The sequence below is a fragment of the Varanus komodoensis genome, unplaced genomic scaffold, assembly GCF_004798865.1.
Source record: "Varanus komodoensis strain SLA01 unplaced genomic scaffold, ASM479886v1 scaffold20_1, whole genome shotgun sequence".
In the NCBI taxonomy this organism is placed as follows: domain Eukaryota; kingdom Metazoa; phylum Chordata; class Lepidosauria; order Squamata; family Varanidae; genus Varanus; species Varanus komodoensis.
In genome coordinates, this window is record NW_025335587.1 from 15,248,097 (window position 1) to 15,269,707 (window position 21,611).

At 49.8% G+C, this 21,611-nt stretch overlaps 1 protein-coding gene across 2 annotated transcripts in view; it reads left to right on the forward strand.

Annotated features, from left to right (window-relative positions):
• Positions 1-11,230: 11,230 nt before the first annotated feature.
• Positions 11,231-21,611, forward strand: part of CLUH (clustered mitochondria homolog) — a 30,754-nt gene continuing 20,373 nt past the window's right edge. The window contains exon 1 of one of the 2 annotated variants that reach the window (XM_044430273.1): positions 11,231-11,361. In XM_044430273.1, the coding sequence (XP_044286208.1) occupies positions 11,253-11,361 (109 nt within the window). In that variant the 5' untranslated portion in view covers positions 11,231-11,252. Of the gene's footprint in view, positions 11,362-11,793; positions 11,808-21,611 lie in introns of those variants that run through there. The other variant, XM_044430275.1, reaches the window with a different exon arrangement.

Genomic DNA, 21,611 nt, shown 5'->3' on the forward strand with positions numbered 1-21,611 from the left:
GAGGGGAAACACACACAGCCATTTTGAAGTCGCTTTTCTGGAAAGGTCACACCTTGGCGCTGGTCTTTTCAAGCACATCCTGAAATCTGGAGCCACTTTTTGGAGAAGCGCTCAACCCCAGTGGCTCCACTGATCCAACCATTTAGTCCATCAAGTAGGAATCACACCAGATCAGCCGTGTGCTCCACAGCTGGACAGTCAATTCACCCATGCTGGGTTGTTTTGAATGTTGTGATGAAAGCGGAAGTGAATGTAGCAAATAGGATTTGCCGTCGCGACAACCAACAACATTGCACAAAAAGAGGAGTGAAAACCTGACCCTGGAGTTTCTGTGCCTTGAGATTACAGCATTTTGCATCTTTTCTGTTCCAGATTCAGACGTGAGCGTCAAAACTTGCAGATCGAATCTCGATTTTGGCAGTAAACCTGGAGCTTTGGCACTGACATCTGGATTTTGAGTGTTCTGAATGTGGATAGCATCCCATCTCGAATGTTATTTCTTTCTATTTCTTTTTAGCATGACTTCCAGCACCATCCGCTTCGGTCGAAGCTGGCCGCAGAAGCCATTTGTGAGTGCTTGTGGGGAGGAAGCCTTGAAGGGATGTGTTGGGGAGGGCCTGAATATTTTGGAACCATGTAAAGAAGGGTCTGCATTCCTTTCTGCCATGGGGGATTCAAGGCACGGGGAGGGGGCCGATCAGCGAAGCCGATTCCAATGCCTCGCCCACGTAAGCATGCTGGCATCCAGGAGATTGGTACAGGCTTGGCAATGAAATCCTGGAAAGCGAAATGCAAGTGTTCACCATGGGCAGCACTGCTAGAATTAAGGGGGCAATGCATGGGGTTGGATCCCTGTACTTTTTGCTAACAAGGGGCACCGTGTATCTAAAATTATGGAGAGCCTGGGAATTCATTCAGCGAAACCTACGCTTTGCTTTGTCATGCGCGCACTAGTGGACAAAGTGCATTCTGGGAGGGGTGGAGACCTCCCAGCCGAAAACAACCCTCCTTGGAACTAATATGGCTTCCTGGAAGGCCACACCCCTTCTCCTTGTCCCGCCCCCCTTTGCCTGCCCTCTGATTGGTTGATGGGTTCCCAACATTGGTGTAGTGTTTTCCCCACATTGAAATGTTCCTCTGAAACACTGAGCTACAGGCAGGGAGAGGTTAAAATGCACTGGCCTTTGGGGGCACCCCTTTGGGCGCATCTTTGTGCCCACCCCCACAGCAATGCAGCCCTCCAAGAGCATCTTCACAATTGAAAAGATGCTGAAAGAGGTTCTTGACGAGTCAAGATATGAAAGAGGTTCTTGAGGTTCTTCAAGATATGAAAGTAGACCACCAACCTCAAAGGTATTTGGGGATAATTACCCCCAACTGCATAGCTAGTTTCCGGAAAAATAAAACAAGACATGGGGAGTCCAAATATAGATTTTCCCCTCCCTCCGTCTGGACTGGGAAAATGTTCTGATTTCTGGGTACCAGAGTTAACTTTTTTAATCACTGGGGAAATCTGGAAAAGGAAGTTGAAATTTAGAGCCAAACTTAAATGCTGAGAGAGAAGGGAAGGGGGAGTCAAGTTTTGCGTTGGCAAAAATCTTGCCAACAAGTTCTTGGATGGGTATCTAGCAAAACTGATATCTAGTTCCTAGGTACTCATATCTCCATATTTAAGGACCCAGATCAAAATACAAAACTTCTGCCCTGAGATGCCTTCTTTCAGCTGCAGTTACAGAATGATATAGGGGCAGGATTTGGATAAAACTGAGGGCTACTGAGGGTATGGTATGGGGTATGTGATTTCATTAAGGGCCTTTCAACCTTTGCCAAAACACTTTGAACACCAATGCGTCCAACTGGTTCTGACAAAAAGAATTAGTTAACAACAACAACCAAGGCCCAGCTCCCCAGTTTGTTGTGCTAAATGCTAACTCCCCTATCCTTTGTGGTAGTAAGCATATAGCAGTGCTTGTGAATGCAGGTGTGAAGCCATGAAGAGGCGGGTTACAAGAGGCAAAATTGCACAGAGACTTGTTCCACTTCTCTGGAGTGGTGAAAATGAGCAAAGCAGCTGATCCGGCTGGAGCTGGGATGTACGTGGATTTCCAAGATGGACAGGCTGGTTCCAGACATCAGTAGATAGACTGCTTTTTGTTTTCAGAAAAGCAGTTGATTGAATGACAATCAAGATGGATGAAAGGGTATGTTTTTGTCTTTGTAGTATAGGGATAAAGGAGTTTTAGGTCCACAAAGTCGTGTGTTCGCTTCAACCTTGATGAAATCGTGTAAACATGAGGCAGCGATCCAAAGTGCTCTTAGGTAGCAGAGCAAAGATCGTATGTTTGCCAAATTTCTTTTCTACGCTCAGCTCTGGCCGGCAAGCAAGCCAGGCCGAGATCAAGTCCAAGAACGCTTGGGAAGCCTAGTTGCCTTTGCACCAATTCTGCAATGTGCGTAATTCTTTGCACAAAGCATGCAAAGTCCTCACGGACTGGCTTGGACTCGCTTCCCGGTGGATGCACACACAAACATCTGGTGCAAGGAGACTCGGGGCAGAGAGAAAGTGGACCGGAGTCCAGGGAGACGACCCCCATTCCGGATTCCTTACGCATCATTCCTCTTAGGGTGCCTCAACCTTGATTTCTGAGCCACTGTCTCGAATATAAAAAGCGATGACAGGAGGGAATCGGTAACATTGGGATAACTGGGATGCAACAAACCGTTGCAGTGTGGAATGCTTCTGTTCAGGATTCCAGCCAGCCAACCACCATGGCCCCTTCCAGGACACTCCATTCCGTGGGTCGTTTGTGGGGAAAGTTACCCTCCGCTTCCTCCGAGAATTTGTTTTCCAACAATTTTGGTATTTCTGCAAACACTGAGGTCCCGTGAGCCTGTCAGTATGTAGACGGTGCTCTTTGAGCTCATGAAGAAGTGAGATTACTGTTGATGCCTCTGACTGCACCCCTCTTGATACAAGTTAGAGTGCCACTTCAGAGGATGGCTGTCCAATTCCAGTTTGGGAATCCATCCATCCTCACCCTGCCCAGTCCCAACTTGCCAAGATTCGGGCTTTTACACAAGCTCTACTCATGCCACTAAGACTGGAGCAGGTGAGTTCCCTCTTGGAAGTGTGCCCAAAGTCTTAATACCAGGCATAAGAAAGGAAATTAACCCCACACAACCCGCTGCCCTATAGCACAATTCCATATGCACCCACTCAGATGTAAGTCCAGCTGAGTTTAAATGGGGCAGCAGCCATTCTCGGACTATGGCCTCAATTGATCTTAAGGGAGCCAGGATCCCAAGTGGATCTGTAGGCAAATTCTTCCAAGACCCCACCCTAAAGAGGGCCCCGATTCACCCCCTTTCCTGCAGCTGGTAGGACCACAAGCTTCGCTGCCGCTCAGGACTTGCAAAGAGCAGTTCTGAGAGTAACAGGAGATCGTAACAGGGTAAGGGTGCCCTCTTGCACCCCTGGCCAAAGAACGGCCAGAGAACCCTTTTGAGCTCACAGGTTACAAAAGAGGGGTGTTGGGTTACATGTTGGCTTGCGGCATCCTCAGATCTCCTCCACGAGGAGAACAGGACTTCCAACAGCAGCAGCAGCAGCAGTTTTCATCTGCTACCTTTGCCAATGTGGAATTGAAAAACAGCACTTGAAGTCTAGTGAGTTGCTTTGCTGCCTTTTCTCCTGAGGGGTTCCTGCCTTTTCTCCTGAGGGCAGGGCATGCAGACAGAAATTCAACAGATGAAGCTCAGTCAATGGTGGAGCCTGAGTTCCGCAGGCAGAAATGCCCCAGATTTACTTCCTTGCATCTTTCATTAAAAAGGCGAGGGAGCAAGGCATGGGAAAGACCTTGGTCCAGAAACCCTGGAGACATATAACCTGTCGGGGCTGATAAGAGTCGGCTAAGTGGGCTGACGAAATTCTATTTCGATACATTTGTTTGAGCCAAGAATTGCACTGGAAGATTCAAGAAGTGAGAAACCCGGTCCATAAGTATGTTCTGACTTGCACATTAGTTTGAGAAGTGTAGCATGAGACAGTTCATCCTGGAATTTGGAAAAAACGCATCCTTTAAGCTTTCAAACATAAAACTGAGTTAGGGCATTCTCTAATGGTGCGATCTGATTGTTTTTGTATTGCACAATAAAAGTAAATATATAAAACTGATTTAGGGCACAACTCACCGATGGTGATAAAACTGCCACACTTCCCATTATTCCCTGGTAAAAGTTAGTTTTAAACATGAATGGAAACACAGAGGTCAGAGATACGTGCCCTTTCCAATGGTGTGGCATCAGCCCTGAAGTTAGACCAAACCTAGAGATTCAGGAACTACATCTGCCATACACCGTGAATTCGAAAATCAATTTAGGGCTACAAGTTGGGGCTCTTAAGATGAAAATCTTTGTATGATCTCTAGGGACTGCCAGTCCAGGACTGCTTGTGTATCACTTAGTTCCTTCTGTCCATAATTGTCTTCATCCTTCTGGTGCATCAATGGACACACAACTATATAGACTGCAAAAGATATGAATGTGCAGAAATGTATCTGATTTTTGTTGGACAATCAAATCGTGGGAAGTGTTACTTCCATGCAGGGTGGATTCTGGACCACCCAAGAGCACACAATAACCATCACACACCACTTGGGTGTTTCCAAGGACAAATATGCAAACGTGTTCAGTGATGACCTGAAATGTCACAGTCCCGATGGTGGGTTTGTCACCTCCATGAGAACTAGGCCAACTGGAACATGCCTGGCTGATCGCTTATCCTCTCTAATCTATCTCCAACCCACATTCACTGCTTTACCAGTTCCAGCCAGCTTGGGAGAGATGAAAGACTTAGACGCTTCACACCGAGACCAGGTTGGACTGAAAGCAGGTTGGAGTGACATTCCACGCAGCATCGGGCTGTTGCTTGGCAACCAGGGATGCTGCATCAGGGAATGGGTGGGTGACTATCAGGTGCTTCTCCTGATAGTGGAAAACCAGCTCCTTCTTCCTTTTATCACTGGGAATTTGTTTATGCCTTTAAGGGATAGATCCAAGATCTGTCTTCCACGGAGGGGAACTCCTTCCTCCCTCATTCCCCAGAGCGCAGCTCACTCAACAGGGCTTCCGGATTCTCTTGCAGGGGTCTGGAGCTCTTGCCCTGGGAAGGAGGAGGCAGGGAGGCCTGTCCATCAGAGCAGTCGATCCGGTTGAAATCGGCATCCAGTCAAAGGTGGCTGACCAAGAAACCAAGGGGCTTGGGGTCATTCTGTGACGTGAAAGTCTAGGATTGCCTAAGGCACAGACCAGTTTGCAATACAACCCCTTTCTTGCTTCAGACATCATTTGGTGCAACCCAATGCTCCATGCACTTCTGAGGTGGGAACGGCTTCCCAGCTCCTAGAGGGCTGCCTCAGGCAGCGCTTGGCATGCTCAAAGATTTCCCATTGCATGGGCCAAGCAAAACTCAGAATGTAGCAGCTTTCGCACGCATGAAACTCCACTCAAGCATCGCGAATTCCGAGCTGGAAGTTGTTAATTCAGAGCAATGTTGTTAAACCATTGTATGTGGAAGGAGATTTGGGTATGTTTGCTCCAGGTATTTTTTAATTGAAGAAAATCTTTGTATTTCTACAAACACTCTTGGAAGGAGACGTATAGTATCAGTGTTTTTATATTGTTAAGCAAGGGAGGCTGAGAGTCGGAAGGACTCACACAGACACACCTGATGAAATGCAGAATATTTTCTAACTATGGATGGGTGTGTGTGCGTGACTTTGCAGCCTTCCTTGTATAGTATATACTCTGTTAAAGAGATTTTTATGATGTCTTTTTCCATGCTCTGTCATAGGCTTCCCGCGAGACAATTATAAATAGATTATAGCATGTCTACCTGTATGTGTGTGTGTCTATACCATACATGAACATGCTCACACACAAAATGTACCTCACACACAAAATGTACCTATACATCTTATCAGGGAATGTTCTAAAATGAAATAGACATACTTTGTACGGAAAGGACCAATTTTCAATGTTTTGTTACCTGGACTTTTGGAAGACGGAGGCATAGCAATAACGCATTGTAGTTAAATCAATGGGTCTCATGAATATTCACCTGTGCTAACAGTGTCCTAGCTGTAACTGAATAACCATGTGGGTTTTGCTTTCCCGACTTGTTTCCCAGCCAGCCATGAGTTGCTTGTTCACACAGCTCTTTGCAAATGAAAACACCTTTCCCATCCCATCATGTCTGTCTTGAGTTTTTGTCCTTTCTCCAGTTTGTCGGGCCTTAAGGTGAGGTGTGGGCAGAGGGTGGAAAGTCTTCTCTTTCTTACTTGGATCGTGTCCAATTGCAGGGAATCTGATTGACTAAGTAATGTAGGGTGCAGATTCTTAGGTCCACCGCCAAGAGCCTTCCAGTGATGCAACTCCACCCCTGCACGTTCCCGAAGAGGAGACCCCTTCATTTTTCCCTGAAACTGTCAGTCTTTGGTTCTGCCATGTTAGGCGGTTTTTCTCTGTTCTCAACGGTTGGGTGGCCTCTCTGAAGTCTTGGCAATAAGGTCTTCATGCTACAAAATGCTGGTCCTATTTGTATCCGTGGCTCTGCCTTTCGCCTGCAGCCCCTTCCGCCGTCAGGAAGCTTCTCCAAATGGGAACACGGTCCTTGCCATAAAGAGGTTCTCTCCTGGAAGAAGGTTCACATTCTCCCTGTGACCAGGTGACAATATACAGGTGTGTCTGGTCTGGAACCAGCCAGGACTCTCATGCTAAGTGTTCTTCATCACCAAAGGATTGCTAGAACAAGCACGGAATCTGGAGGGGGCCTGTGAGGGCATCTAGACCAACCTCTTCTCCCTGCTGTAAATCCAGAGGTGGCACTGAGAGCCACTGTGATGCAGTGGTTAAGAGTGCAGGAGTGGAGCTCAGGAGAACCAGGTTCGAGTCCCCACTCGACGATGGAGCCAACTGGGTGACTTTGAGCCAGTCACAGCCTCTCCGCCCAGCCTACCTTGCAGGGTTGTTGTGGGAATAAGTTTGAGAGCAGCAGGAGGGGAATGATGGAAGCCACTTTGCTTTTGTGCGAAGAAGAAAGTGGGATATAAATCTAATAATAAATGAGACCCCTTTGCTGCTGAGGAGATGCAGGTCTCTTCTCCTCTGTTCAGAGCAAGCCATTGGCCCGGCACTCCAGAGTTGGATCACTCCAGTCTGTAAGGCAGACTGCGGTAAAAAAAAACCACAGACACCACGCAGGGTTCCGTGCTGTGCCGTGTGAACACGAAGCTTCAGGCTCCTTCTTGAAGCACGACCCCTGGAGGCATCGTGTGAGATCCTGGAGTTGCAAATTGTCACTTGACTGCCCACCACCCATCCTAAACATCACTGGCTTCTTATACTCAAGAGATGTAGCATTACAACAGGTACAATTAACTGAATGGGCCTAATTCCTTTCAAGTGGGGGGAGATGGGCAGAAATGAATCAGTGCACCCCGGTCTTAGAAAGGCTTGTCATTGGGTTTGACTCTTGCTGACTCACACTTTCTGACAATGTCCCAGGTTGCAGGATTAAAAAAAACTTGGCAAGAGGGATTGAAAACACAACATGCCTCACTCAGTAGGTACAAGATATTCCTTGCATCAGCAGGGGGAGCAAGAGAAGGGTTGTCCTTGAGCAGCAAGTGCAAAATCACTGATTAAGAGCAGAAATACGAGTTCCCATAACTGGAATTCGAAGGTAAATTGCCAGGCGTGGCTAATGCACATGGGCTGAATTCATAAAACATGAGAACTCACATCAAAACTCGAGCGTGGGTGAAGTGAGGGTTGTCTTTGACCATGGGTTGTTATTGAAACATGTCTTGTTGAATGGCACGTGACTAAAGCCTCATGCACAAATCATGGTTTGTCACACCCCACACAACCCACGGTCACAACCAAACAACAAACCGTAGGTTCTCTTCATGGGTTGTTCATAGTGTGTGAGCGAAGCTGGGAAATGGCTCCACCCCATGACACTTGTCGGGGGGGGGTGTTTAACAGAAACCCCATGGTTTTCCAAGAGAGTCCTAATCACTGAGAATAGGCAGGATATAAATAAATATTATAATGATAATAATGAAGTGCATGCTCTGAGGATTGAATGAGAATCCACTAAGCACTCGAATGAAATGAGGTTTATTTTATTGCTTATTTATATCCCACCTTTTCTTCCAAGAAGCTCAAAGCACTTTATCAAACCCTCCCTTTGCTTCCCCTGCACTGCATCCTCACAACCACCACCCCGTGCGGCAGGCTAAGCTGAGACTCAGCGACTGGCCCAAAGTCACACATGGAGTTCATGGTCGAGTTGAGACTCGAACCCAGAACTCCTGCACTCTCCCCACTATGCCACGCTGCCTTCTGGTCTTCATAAATGAAAGGGCACCCCTGGTTCCCCTCACCACTGCCCACAAGCTTTTTTTATCTTTCAGCAGCCTCATTCGGATGGAGAAACATGGCTTTATGCTTGCTAGAATAAAACAACTGGATGTCAGAAATTAGCAGAGATCTAGGACAGATCCTCTAAGTTCCGTGGGCAGATTCCAACCCGTATTCCACCCACTCATCTCTACTGTGCTTGCTCAGTATCAGTTATTTTTGGTATCAGCCCTGCCAAACCCCAAACCCCTACAATGAAAAGGCCCTTCTGTTCCCTATGGCTGCAATGAGGAGCTTTTTGCCAAATCCATCGCTCAATCCAGTTACGGATAAACACAAGAGCGTCTCCCTTCGCAGACGTGTTTGTTCTTGCCCATTAGTCAGAGCGCCCTGCCACAAACAAGCCCCATCTGCAGAATCCCAGGGCAGGGATGCGAAGAGGGCTATCCGTTCGCCGCCCTCCAGCCTGCCACACAACTCCTAAGCTTCAGTGCCTGGCAGTGAGCGCTTTAAGCTAAAATGCACTGGCGCTGTGGCCACACCCCTTTCGCCTTTGGCTCTGCCCACCCCTGGAAAGTGGCCCCCCGAGATCTGCTCTGATATTGAGCAGATCTGTTGAACGGCTCCTCCGTTCAGCACCTCTGCTGCAGATCAATAATGGCTCATTGAGGCTAACACTTCCTGCCTTTGGTAAGGCGGCCTGGCATGGCCAGGTGAGAAACAGCATGGGGTTCTTGCACTTTTCATAGTGCTGCAGAAAAGGGAATTTCAGTGGGAGTCACTTCCTTTCAAAGGTGCGGGAGACCCAGCCTCTTTCTTACCTGGCTAACCTTTCTTACCTTTCACTAACACAGAACTGCCTCTCTGGAGTAAAACGGAAACTCTTGAGCCGTGTCTGTTTCTTCCATGCAAGTCTATTAGATACAGAATTGCAAAGTAATGCGGCGTTTCCTCCCGGCTGAGCAATGGATAACTCTGGGAACAGATCTGGAGGGGCTAAAGCCTCTCCCAGTGCCCTGTCCTAAATCCAAAATGATTGCTTTCAAGTAGAATGCTGGCGATCCAGTATGTCTCATGTCACATCTGGATGATAATAAGGAGGACTGGACTGTGTTCATATTCCACCCTTCTTCTGTCCCCTGCCTTGACAGCAAACCTATGAAGGAGACTGGGTGAAGAGATAGAGATTGATCCAAGATTATCCTGGGAGAACTTAAGCAGAACCTTGTTGGATCCGGCCACGGGCTTACCTAGTCTAGCACCCTTGGGCTGATGACTGGATCCTTCCACTCATGTTCTTCAGCAACTGGTACTGAAAAGCGAACTGTCATGACTGAGCAGAGATTTGAACCTGGGTGTCCATAGATCATAGGATTACAAAACAGTAGGAAAGGGTCAAGAAGGTCATTGGACCCACCCCAGCTCAGTGCAGGCCTCTGAGTTAAACCATCCTCTCCGATAGCTGTCCAGTTGCATCCTGGATGCCCCGTGTGGGAGAGCCCACAACCTGCCCCGGTCATGGGTTCCATTGTCATACTGCTCTAACAGTCGGGATGTTTTTCTGGATGTTCAGCTGGAACCTGGCTTGCTGGGACTACTGAGAAGAGATCCTGGCCTCCCTCTTTCTGTCAACCTCTCACATACTTGAAGAGTGCTATTCTTTCTTCTCTCAGGCTTCTCTTCATGAGGCTAAGCATGCCAGTTCCTTCAATTTCTCCTTATGGTGCTTTGTTTCCAGTCCCCGGATCATTCTTTGAACCCGTTCCAGCTTGTCTGCATCTTTCTTCAACGGTGGTGCCCAGAACTGGACACAGGACTCCAGGTGAGGCCTAACCAGTGCTGAATAAAGGGGAACCAGAACCTCACCATTGGGGAGTGATCCTTCTTATTAATGCAGCCCAAAATATCATTTGCCCTTTTTGCAGCCACATCCCATGGTCGGTTCATGTTCAGCTTGCGATCTACAACCATTCCCAGCGCCTTCTCACTTGCAAGCCAAGCACGCCCCTGCCGCCATCTTGCGTTTGTCCCTGTTGAAGGTCATTCTGTTGTTTTCAGCCCAGTGCTGGCATTAAGATGACTCCAGACCTCGTTTCCGTCTTCCAGGGTACGAGCTACCCCTTCCTGGCTGCAAACTGGCCAGCGAGCCGCAGCTACGGGGCAGTACCAACACGGCATTCGTAAAAATAATAAGGAGAAGGCGGCGGCGGCGCTGGGGCCTGGGCCGCAGTAGGCCACCCATGCAGGCGCACTGATCAGGAGAGTCCAACACGGCTTGTTTGTTCCAGCTGTGGATCCGAAGGCCACTCAAGGCACAGGGTGGCAGCGGGAGGAGGCTAGAGGTGGGCCTCGGGGCGTCGCCGAGGCGTCTTTCCCCCACCGGGGGCCACGGTGCCCCCAGGGCGGGCCACAGGCAGCTCCTGCGCTTGCTTGCTCGCTCGCTCACGTCCTCCCACCCTTCTCCGCCCCTGCCCCCTCGCCTGGCCTGGCCTCGCGTCGCTCGCCCTTGCCATCCTCAGGCCTCCTCTTTCCCGCCCACGTCTCCCCGTGCCCTTCCTCGCCTGCCCCGCCGCCCGCGCCTCGCCCTCCGGGCCCTGGCCCTGGCCCTGCCCTGGCCCTTTAAGGCGCACCGCGCGCGCCGGGCGCTTTTTGTCCCCGCCGCGCCGCCGTCGCGCGCCGGGCGGGCTGGCTGGCGAGCGGGCGGGGCGAGCGCGAGGCGTCCCAGCGCGAGGGCGGCGTGTCAGGGGTCGGGCGGCCGCCGCGACGAAGCGCACCACGTGGGCCGCCTGCGCCGTCCTTCCCGGGCAGCAGCGCGGCGCGGACGAGCCATGGTCATTAAGGCGGACGAGATGGCTCCGGCGGGAGCGGCGGCGGAGCAGCCGCCCGGCCCGGGCGCCAGCAAGGAGCCGCAGCGCGGGGAGCAGCGCGGGCGCGCAGGTGGGCGCGGCGCCCGGGGCGGGATCGGGGCCGGGGCCGGGGCCGGGGCGAGGTGGCCGCAGGCGCCTGGCCGCTCGGCCGCGTCGCGCCCCCGCCCCCGTGTCACCTTCACCGCCGTCCGCGGGAGTGACCCCTGCGGGCGAGCGCCCGCTCTCCTCTCCCGGGGTGGCTACCCCGGAGCGGCCCGCCTGCCTCCCCCGCGCGGGTTTGGGGCGCGGCAGAGGCGCGGCTCTGCGGGGGGAAGCCCCCGGCGCGGCATGGAGGGGGGCCCTACCCGAGAGTAGGCCTCCGGGGCCCGATTCCGGGGCTCCGGGGGCAGCTGTCATCGCCGCTGCCTCGCCTCTGCTAATGCCTTCTTCCGCCGTGGCCTGCGGGGGTAGCTACCCCGGGAAAATCTCCCTGGCTCGCTCCTGGCTTGTTCGGATTGTTGTCGGCTGCCTTGCAGGGTGACAGACTTAGGGTGGCTCACAACGTGCCAAAATCAATGCTTCCATCTTAGGTACCGTTTGCTCCCTTGGTGGAAAGCCCTTCTCGTGAGTAGCCCTATTCAGGGCTCTTGAAGCGTGTGGATGATGGGGCTCTGCAGATTGGGTGCCAGTAGGATCCTTGGAGTAAACTGACCAAAATTGGGTTTGCAAAACACAGGAAGTCAGTAGTTAGTTCTTGCTCACTGCCCATAAATTCTGGGATAAGGTCTCTCTCCTCTCCCCACCCCACTAGGAGAAAGTTACCCTGAATTACCTCCCCTTGCCCAATTAATGGGGTTGCATGCATGTAAGCCATGTGGCATGTGCAGTGCCCCACGTCACAAGGAGATAGTAGGTAGGTAGGCCTTGCATTCAAAGCAAAAGCTTTGTGCTCTCAAAGTGGGTTCCTATTTTGTATCAGTGGCCCCTCTGGACGATCCTTTCCTCTCCCTCTATTTGCTGAACAGCGATGAAATGCCAGTCTTCTGTACCTTGCCAACACTGAGGACTGGTGGCTTAGGTGTAATATCCATATGGATGGATGTAAATTCCCATCTGAGTTTTCACTCTTGGGCTAGATCCATATTTGAGAAGAGACTCCTCGCTTGTATTTAGTGTGGCATAACCTTGTAGGTTCCAGGGTAACATCTCTTGCTGGGTTGGGGCCCTTTTTGCTCACCTCGTGCATGGCTCCGGAGTTGTGACCCCTGCATAACCTTCTCTGCAAATGACTTCTAGACTCACAGCTTGTGTAGGCCTGGGCCTTGCAGAGGTGGCCGGTCTATTTCTGGTCTGTATTTCCATATGGCCGAATGTTGTGCATTACAACAAGTCATTTCCTCTATGCAGAAAGCAAATGTGTCAGGTTCTCGTCCCTCCTCTTTCTGCGGCAACTGCTGTTTTTGTGTCCGAAAGTTTTCCATCCATTGAGGCATCTCTCATCTTTCTCTGCAGTCTGATAATGTGTCCCAGGTGTAGGTTTATCTTGCCTCTGTACTCTAGGCCTGAGATGTAAAAACTCGGTTGTCCAACACACACGTCTCCTTGGAAATTCCCTTCTTGTGTTAGCCCAGAAATGCTTTATCTGAAGATAAGATCTAATTCAGATTCTGAACGTGCAGCAAATTCTGACAGCATCCATAAATAATGGTTGCCACCAGGAATTTTGAGTAATTGAGTTCCTTGCCACAAAGATGGCAGCACTCAAGAGGAACCATGACCATCCCTTAAGGTGATCCTGTGCATGTCCGGGAAGCTCTTGGCCAGTCTTTTTCTTCCTGGGCACCACCTTTGGACCTCCCTTCTCTCAAACACCTCCCACCCTGGAGGAAAGCGGGAAATTACGCATGGCCGGCCCTTTTTCTGGTGGTCGTTCTTGAACCATGTCTTTCATTGCTGTTTCCCATAATCCCCTTCCCGTTTGGGTTCTCTGGACCATCTCCTACCTCGATGCGCTATGGATTGCTCACTGTTTGAATGGTCCTCTCCTAATTGTGTGAGCAACTGACTGATAGGCTTTGTGGTTCCTCCATGTCCTTCAGGACAGGAGCTGATATAAGAGGCATGGCTGTGTGCTGCAGCTCTCTGCTTCTCGGCGTCACCAACCAGATGTGATGCAAGACAGAGCGTGTCTGAGTGGCTTTGCATTTGAGATTCCCAAGGTGGGCTGCCTTTGAAGGAGGACTCTTCTATTTGCCCCTTCCCTTGGGTGGTTGACATTCATCAGGACACACTTCCAATGTCTCCTGATAATATTACCAGCAGAAGTTTTTTTTCTGGGTGGGGAAGCCATCACAAGGGCCATTTTAAAGTCAGGGGGAATGGTCCCCCAATGATTTGGGAGATACTATTTCCTTGGTTCTGGATAGCGATTTTCCCATGCATCCACAGAAGGAGCAAACGTGTCTGTATAGAGTGCACAACATCTTCCCTTCCGATCTCTTCTTCTATTACCTACCTCAGAAGAGGGGTGAGATTGCACAATCCTTGAGGTGGGTGGAAAAGAGACAAGTCCCCTGAACCACATGTGGAGTTTGAACCCAGGCTGGGAAAGGAGGTCACGTTAGCTAGATGTCCTTTTTTCTGTGGATGGTCATAAATGGGAGAAGGGGGTTATATATTGCTCTCCTTTCACTTCGAGACTCCCTGTAGGCCCGTCTTGTTACACAGACAGATCTATATTTTGGCATGCTCAGCATAACTGGGCAGAAGTTCAGAAGTCTGGAGTAGAGGAAAGCTTATTGCTTGCCTCCTCTCTGTTCAGAAACAGACAGAACAGGGGAAAATAACAATGTCCCTAGAACCTGTGAAGTGCCAGGAGTTTGTTTACAAAATTATTTGTGTTGTTTTGAGCTCTGGGAGGGACAGCTTCTGATCCACCCATCTTCCAATACAAACATTGTTTTCAAGTGGAGCAAATAACTAATCCATTTAGAAGGCCTTTTTTTTAAGCTGGTCAAAGGCCTGGCAGAACAAGAAGACGCAAATAGCTGGCTGTTGGGCAGAAGATCAAAGGTTAATTTGAGTGGTCTTTTTGGGAAGGGGGAGATCGGCTTAATAAGCTGGTAGTAATTACCCCTGTTTGTCCATTGGAGTCTCTGGTTTTCTCTTTCTTTTTGGCAGGATAATACACCAGCAGACATAATATGTTCTACTAACTAGGAACAGCAGCAAGTCCTTCTGGTTGTTTACTGAGATGGATTAGAATTCCTTTCACCCATATTTGGAGGAAAGGAATGCCCCCCACCCACCCCGGCATGCTTAAAGAGCTTTTGCTGTCCCTCGTGCACCTCATTTCCGCAATTTTGAAGTACGGATCTCTAGAAACGAAGGGTGCCGATAGTTTTTTCTGTCCTCCTGAGAGCTTGGAAGGGGAGGGTGCTAAGAAGGCGTAGCCCCAGTTGCAACAGCCTGAAGTTAATTCGGCACCCGTTTCTTTCCCTTTGTCCTTATAAACGTGGAGCTGAGGGGCATGTGTTGGAGACATGCACATTTTCTGTTGGGCTCCACTGCACCAGGTTTAATCTGGGCCATAGTTGAAATCAGGCATGGGGGTCCTCGTGACAAACAGAAGCACCTCTGAGCACGTGCAGAGTGCAATATTTCTGCATGGAGAGAGAGATGTGCTTTCCCACAGGGGTGGAACCAGCGGAGACCCAAAATGGGTGGGTTTGCCCCTTCTTTGTCTCTTCTGGGCTTTCTGTGGAAGGAAAGGTTGCTCTTCCAAGGGTCTGGACAGATGACTTGCAGAAGGGCTTTTAAAATTCACCCGTAGGTTGTCCATGCTGATGTGCCATGCGCCTTTGGCAGATCTTGGCACTTGTACCTTTTCGCAGATGAAGCGAGACTGGAAATTACTTTGTGTTCTGAAGGCTGTCGAAGCTGCCCTGGGTTTTTTGCAAGAGGGAGATCAAGTAGAACTAATGCTATTACTCTTACTAACGCTGTGTCTTGGACCTACAAGTGCTGGTGATATAAGTGGGGCACATCTATTCAGGCTCATCCTCCGTCGCTTAAGGGGCAGGGGTGAGCACCCATAGGCCAGAGCACTTCTCCGCCGGCTGGGGCTGCTGGGAACCGTAGGCCAAACCTCTTTGGGCCGCCGATCAGCTAATACTAATTCCGACTTTGGGCAGCGCCTTTCGCAGCCCCACCAGTCCGCCCAGGGCAGGTTCTTCCCTAGAAATGAATCCCGGGGCAGGACGCGCTCGGGGAGCAGCACCCAAGCGGGCCAGGCTGCAACAGCGGCGCCCCGGCGGCTGCATCGGCCCCCTGGAAGCCCGGAGTCCCCGCTTGCCCCGGCCAGCCACGTGCTCCCAGTAGCAAATGCCCACTGGGCGGGCGGGCAGGCGCCCGTTCTGGGGAAACTGGGGCGCGCTACGGGGGCGGCGGCGGCAGAGAGCTCGCTGGCTCCCGGGAGGCGCGCACGCAGGTCTCGATCCCAGGGGATGGGGATGGGGATGGGAAGCCCGCACGGAAGACCACGGCCGCCCGCGCAGCCCCGCCGCCCTCTGCCGCCGCCGCCGCGCCTTCAAGGTCACCTTCAGCGGCCGCAGCCAATGCAGGCGGCGTGGGCGGCATGTCTGTACGTACGTACGAGCGTACGTTTGTTTGTTCATCGGATCCTCTCGGGCGGGCTTCCCCAGCCCGGTGGCCTGCAGAGGCGCCGGAAGGGCTGCCTGCCCCTGCCGGGCATGATGGGAGGTGTAGTCCGCCCAGCGCCCCTGCAGGGCGCCTGTGATCGGGGGCTGCATCGACGTCTCCCTTTGCCCTTCGTTTATTCAGATCCATTCCTGCTTTAAGCAGATCCGGGGGAACGAGCGCCGTGTGGATGCAAGAAAGACCGTTGCAAGGGAATCTGGGTTTGTCCTTGGGCAGCCAGCCAGGGGGTGGGATCCCTCCACACAGCCTGCCCCTCTTTTTCCCACCCCCGTGCACACAGTTGGCCATCTCAAGGTCCCATGGAAGGGTGCCCAAAAGAAAGATTTAAAGGGACAGGTGCATCCCCACCCCCGCACCTTTGCATTTTACAAGCTTCCCTTCGCAGCAAAAGCGATCTGGAGCTGCAGTAAATATAAGCAATCTTTCGAGCTGGCTCCTTTCAAGGGCAGCAACGACTGGCGATGATCATATTTACGCGCGGTGCTTCTGCCAAGTGCGTTCCAGTGACTTTCTGCCCGCAGGAGCTTACAATCTGGGATGTGGGAAACCATTCTGCTCCACAGATTATTTTGCTGTGGAAGACTGTCCATTTCGTAAGCCCATGAGTAGGAATGGGGGCCAGCTACAAATGCAGTATTAAGCCCACTTCCCGTTTCAAAGTGGTAATCCATGTTTTTTGGCTGATGAGTTGTAACAAGTGTTCGAATGTATCATGGAGATCTCAGCTGAAAGTGGTGCTAAGACTTAAGGGTGCTGGTTTTGAAAGTTAATATAATCTTAATGCAAGAGAGCTGAACTCTCCTGAAAGAGATGAGAAAAGTTATTTCATTACTTTTGGTTTTTCAGTTTTAACCATCTCAGGAAGTAACTGCTACTGTCTTTATACAGTTTTTTTTTCCTGAAATACTTGTCATGGGATTTAAACATAGCATTTTTTCGTGTGCTTTCAGTTTCGGCCTCTAATATCTGAGATCAAAGACGTGTGATGTGTTGGGACAAAATAAGGGGTATGGTACTTTTAACTTTGCTTATGAAATGCAAGTAAACAGGCAGAATTGGGTCATTCTCTACAGCATCCAATTTTTTTACGGAGACAGATTTGCATATGAAATCCTGCCTGATTTGACTTCAGTGCAATGCGTAGTCCTACCCAAAGCCCTGAATTTGCACCCCCTTGAATCTCGGGGGAGTAAAACTGGGGTAGGTCTATGTCTGCTCTGCACTGACAAATTGGAGCAGAATTGTTTTGTCTGGCAGGGAGACGGATGTCTTTTCATTGGAAGTAGGGGCACAATGGCTTTCACTGGCTCCAGATTCCCTGGAAGTGCAGAAGGCAGGAGGTGCTTCCCCCTCACTGAGGAAGTTTCCAGGCCTGGGAGATACAAGAGCTACCTATGAAAACTTTCCCAACCAACCCCCATTTCTGTTTAAGGTGCTGCAAGAGAAAGCCTTTTAAATGATTAACCTAATTGTCGGTGCAATCCTATACATGTTTGCTGAGCTCCAAGTCCCGTGAGGTTTAATGGGGTCTATGTCCAGGAGGTGGAATTCCTGCCTAAGTGTTGCAGCCACGTAATCGACCTTTCCCCCTGTCTTAATGGGCTTTGCCCCCTCTCTGCCTCAGTCTTCTCTTCTGCAACATGGGTATAATAATAGGGAGTGTTGGAAGGACAGTGGTTGGATAATCCACACAAGGGCAGTTGCTTTTACTGCAGTTCTCACCTCTTCCGGCTTTTGGGGATGGTGGGCTAGGCCCGGCTGCCTGGTGCAGAAGCTCCAGGCGTTCGTTCCTGCGTATTCCAACCTGGTCCTTTCCCACTGCCTTAATGGAGGGGAGCCAAAACTTGCCACGGGCTTTCATCTGCATTAGCCGGGACCACTGCAGAGGCAAGGGGGCTTGGGAGACACAATCATTGCAGTATCAGCATCAGCCTGTCTGTGTGTGTTGGCCTGGCTGTGCTGGAGGGGTGGCGATCCAGCACTTGGCTGCTGTGGCAAAGTTTGAGCAGGGAGCACCTATTTGCCAGGACCCTGTGCCCCTGGTCGTGTTTGGTCCCTGCCAAAGTAGTAGCTAGAACAGGGGTGTCAATGGCTGGGTTTCCTTCCCAGGAAATTGATAGGAGGTCGTGTGTAAGGAGGCAAGTGAAGGTGAGAAGGTCATCCCCCTCCCCTGTTGCTACTGCTCTTTTTTCTCAGCCCATGAAAAGCTTTGGAAGGAAGAGATTGCTCTCGTCAGAGAACCAAAACGTTTGCTCGCAGAGAGCTTTTGGCACCAGCCGTACCCCCCAAACTACTTCCAACTCCAGCAGAGCCGAATCAAAAAGGCAGGGCTGGGCAATTGCAAAAGTGGCTTTTCAGATAATGATTTGAGCAACCAAGCTGCCCAGGGTGGTCTTTTCCCGCCCCGAGCCACCCCGTTTAATCCTCGCAACAACCCTGCGAGATAGGTTAGGCTGAGAATAGATGGCTGGCTTGCAGGGGTTCTCCAGACTGAGTCTGACGTTCTGAGCATTACAGCACAGCTGTTCCCTTAAAACTTTGCAGCCCCGTGCCACTGTCTGGGCATGCCAAAACAAGCACATCAACCGTTTTTCCAGCTTCGTTTTTTCTTAAAATGAAAGCTAGGCAAAGAAAACTGTATGTCACACCACAGTCCATTATCTCAAACGGATATTAAGATTTCACGTAATGCTTATGTTCCATGAAGTATGTTTTAATCTATTTTTTCTTCCCTAATACAGTCTTTTAATTCAACATCTTTTGGCTGTTGGAAACCTTTTGAGATTAATGTGGCATTCACAGAACTCTTTGAGGACTTCTGGTTGCTTGCTAAAAGACTCCTAAATATGCAAAATGAGATTCAAAGTGAATTATAACACTGGGAAATGTTTCCTTCCAGAATCATCCAGAAAGCCCACATAACAGCTTACAAATTATGTACTGGATGAGTTTTGTCAGTTACCTGGAATTTACTGCCTTAACTATCCATCTCCACCTTTCTTTTCCCCAGATCTGGTGTGATAAACTCACTACCCTTGGGCGGAATGCAGGTGAAAAATTTTTAAGTCGTAAGGAGAAAGTGGCACCTCCATTCTTTCCATCCTGCACCAAACAGAAAGTGTGTTGCACAGTCTGAATGGGCTGACGTCAGGGTTGTAGGAACTCTGGTACTGCCTTCCTCGGATGTTTTACTTGACTTACACACGAAGTTTACTTCACAGATCGGCAAAACACTTGGTTTAGCAGGATAAAATGTTAGCTGCCCTACAGCATCACGCCCAAAAGTTGTGTAAAAACGTCCCGTAACAAGTACGGAACTTAGTATGTAATGGCATCTTTTTCTCAAATTGCACACTTGCAGTGTAATAGATATAAATGTGCATTTAAACGAGTGTGTTTGACTAGTCCGGAAAAAAAATCTGGCTTATCCCCCTGCAACCTATTCTAGCCAGCAGTACCAGCTAGCAAGGAGGAACGGCCAGCAACACTGGTTTTTCTGCTTCCCTGGAGTTCAGCTCCCAGCTTGATGGAAAGCTCGCAATTTTAAACCTGTAGCACACAGTCATGCTTAAAACAAAAATGGGCTTTCCCATTTTTGGGAAAACAGTTGAAATAACATTAGGGATCCAGCTGCCCAAACATCTTGAGGCCTGGACTTGGAAGCTCTTGACCTTTCTTTCAGCTGCTCCCCGTTAACAGTTCCCCCAGTTCAGAAAAGGTGCCCCATCATGATCTTTCGGATTTCACCTTAGAGCAGAGTTGACGCTCTTTCCACACAGACCCTTTGCCCAAGGAGACCTTTTGACAGAGGCAAGCCAGCCTTCCCTCTCCTTCCCCCAAAATTCCCTGGATGTGCCCGAAGTCCAACAGCTTCAGTTTTGTCATTTTCATTTCTAGGGAAAGTTCTGACTTGATTTGATCCAGGACCTGTTTGTTCCTCTTTCTGCTGGCCAGTGTAATTGCAAAGTTCTCCTCCAGCGCTATGTTTCAAGTGCATAATTCTTCTTCCTGTAGCTTGTGGGAGAAGCATTCTTGGGGTCCCAAGCTGTATAGGCTTTATAGGTTAAAGCCAGCACCCCCAATAGGGCTTGGAATCACATTGGCCACCAAGTTCAAGTAAACCAGACCTGATACTGTATTTCAGAACTTCTGATCTTAGTGATTAGCATTACTGCCAGACTGCCAAGCAAAGCTGGCCGAAGACACTCTAGGCCGCAAAAGCCCCCTGAGTCTCTCAACACAGATGGTTCAGGGAGAACCCCCAAGCCACAAACCTGCCCTTTCCATCCGGCATCCAGCCCTTATCCCTGAGATGCTGTTTGCCTCTGAGGATTTGAAGCAAACTTGTTTTGACTATGAAACAAGTCACTCTTCCAAAGCTCAAGCGGCTGAACAGATTTGTAGAAAACATAATAGCTTTGCAGCAAATACTTGCTGTAAGGGTTGGCGTTGTCTCAAATCTCAGCTCCTAGCACCTCAAGCAGGAAGGGCCAGCTCCTGTCGACAAGTGTTTTAGAAGCTCTCCTGGCAGCCACGGCATGGTCACCAGTCTGTCTGCTAAACTTGCAGACCTTTTGATGGTTCTTCAGTCTTGAGACCCGGGAGCTGCCAGTTAAAAACCTTTTTGCTGAGAAAGCTCCAAAAACTTCATTGTTAGTTGGAGCATGGGAACTGAGCTGCTTGCCAGTGTGCTGGCTCAGACAAGCTGAAGGCTTGTTCCATGAAGCCCGTCTCCGGTTAACGTTGTGCCTTTTTTCTTCTCCCTTAAAACACAAAAGAAAGAAATCCTCACTTTGCCTGAGCTTTATACTCGGTTGTAAGTATTAATGGCTCCCGCTAAACTCTCTCCTTCCATTCGGTAGCTTCCTTTTGGGACTGGGTTGTGGAGAAAATGTCTAATAACTGGTACACTCTTGTATTCCCTCCTTTCCATGTTTCCTCTTGCAAGGAACAAAGTTCTTCACTCCCTAACCCTCTTGTATTCCCACAAAACAGCCCTGTGAGGTAGGCGAAGCTGAGAGTGAGTGAGTGGCCCAAAGTCACCCAGGGCGCTTTATGACCGAGGGGGGACTCGAACCTGCAACTCATGAGTCCCAGCCCAACAATCTAATCACCATGCATCCAAGACCCCTTGCTCTTGTCTGCAGAAAGCAAGTTTATACTTGAAACGATGGTTGCATCCTGCTTTATTGCAGAAGCTGATATTGAAATGGAGGGAGATGAGAAGTCCTAGATTTGGACAGGGCCTTGTTGACCTTCTGGTAAAACCTCTCTCATCCCAGGATGACTAAAGGAGCCAATACCAATATTCATATATTCATTAAGTTTGCGATTACAAATGTTTCTGTATTGCGCAAACTGCTGCTGGGTTTTTTCGTTAAATTAAAGGGTATTACAGAAATATCTGGGGCGAGAATCATGGCTGGTCTAATTTATTGCATGATGCACCTGTGATTTATCTAACGATGTGGATTTTCTGGAAACTATGAAGCCTTGGGGCAAAATGAAAAATATGCAATGTAGTGCTCTGGATGGATCTAAAGTCATTTTGCACATTTAAGATCATAATTAAAGGCATTTAAGAGTAAGCTCAGAAAACTTGTAGTTACTGTCTGAATAAGC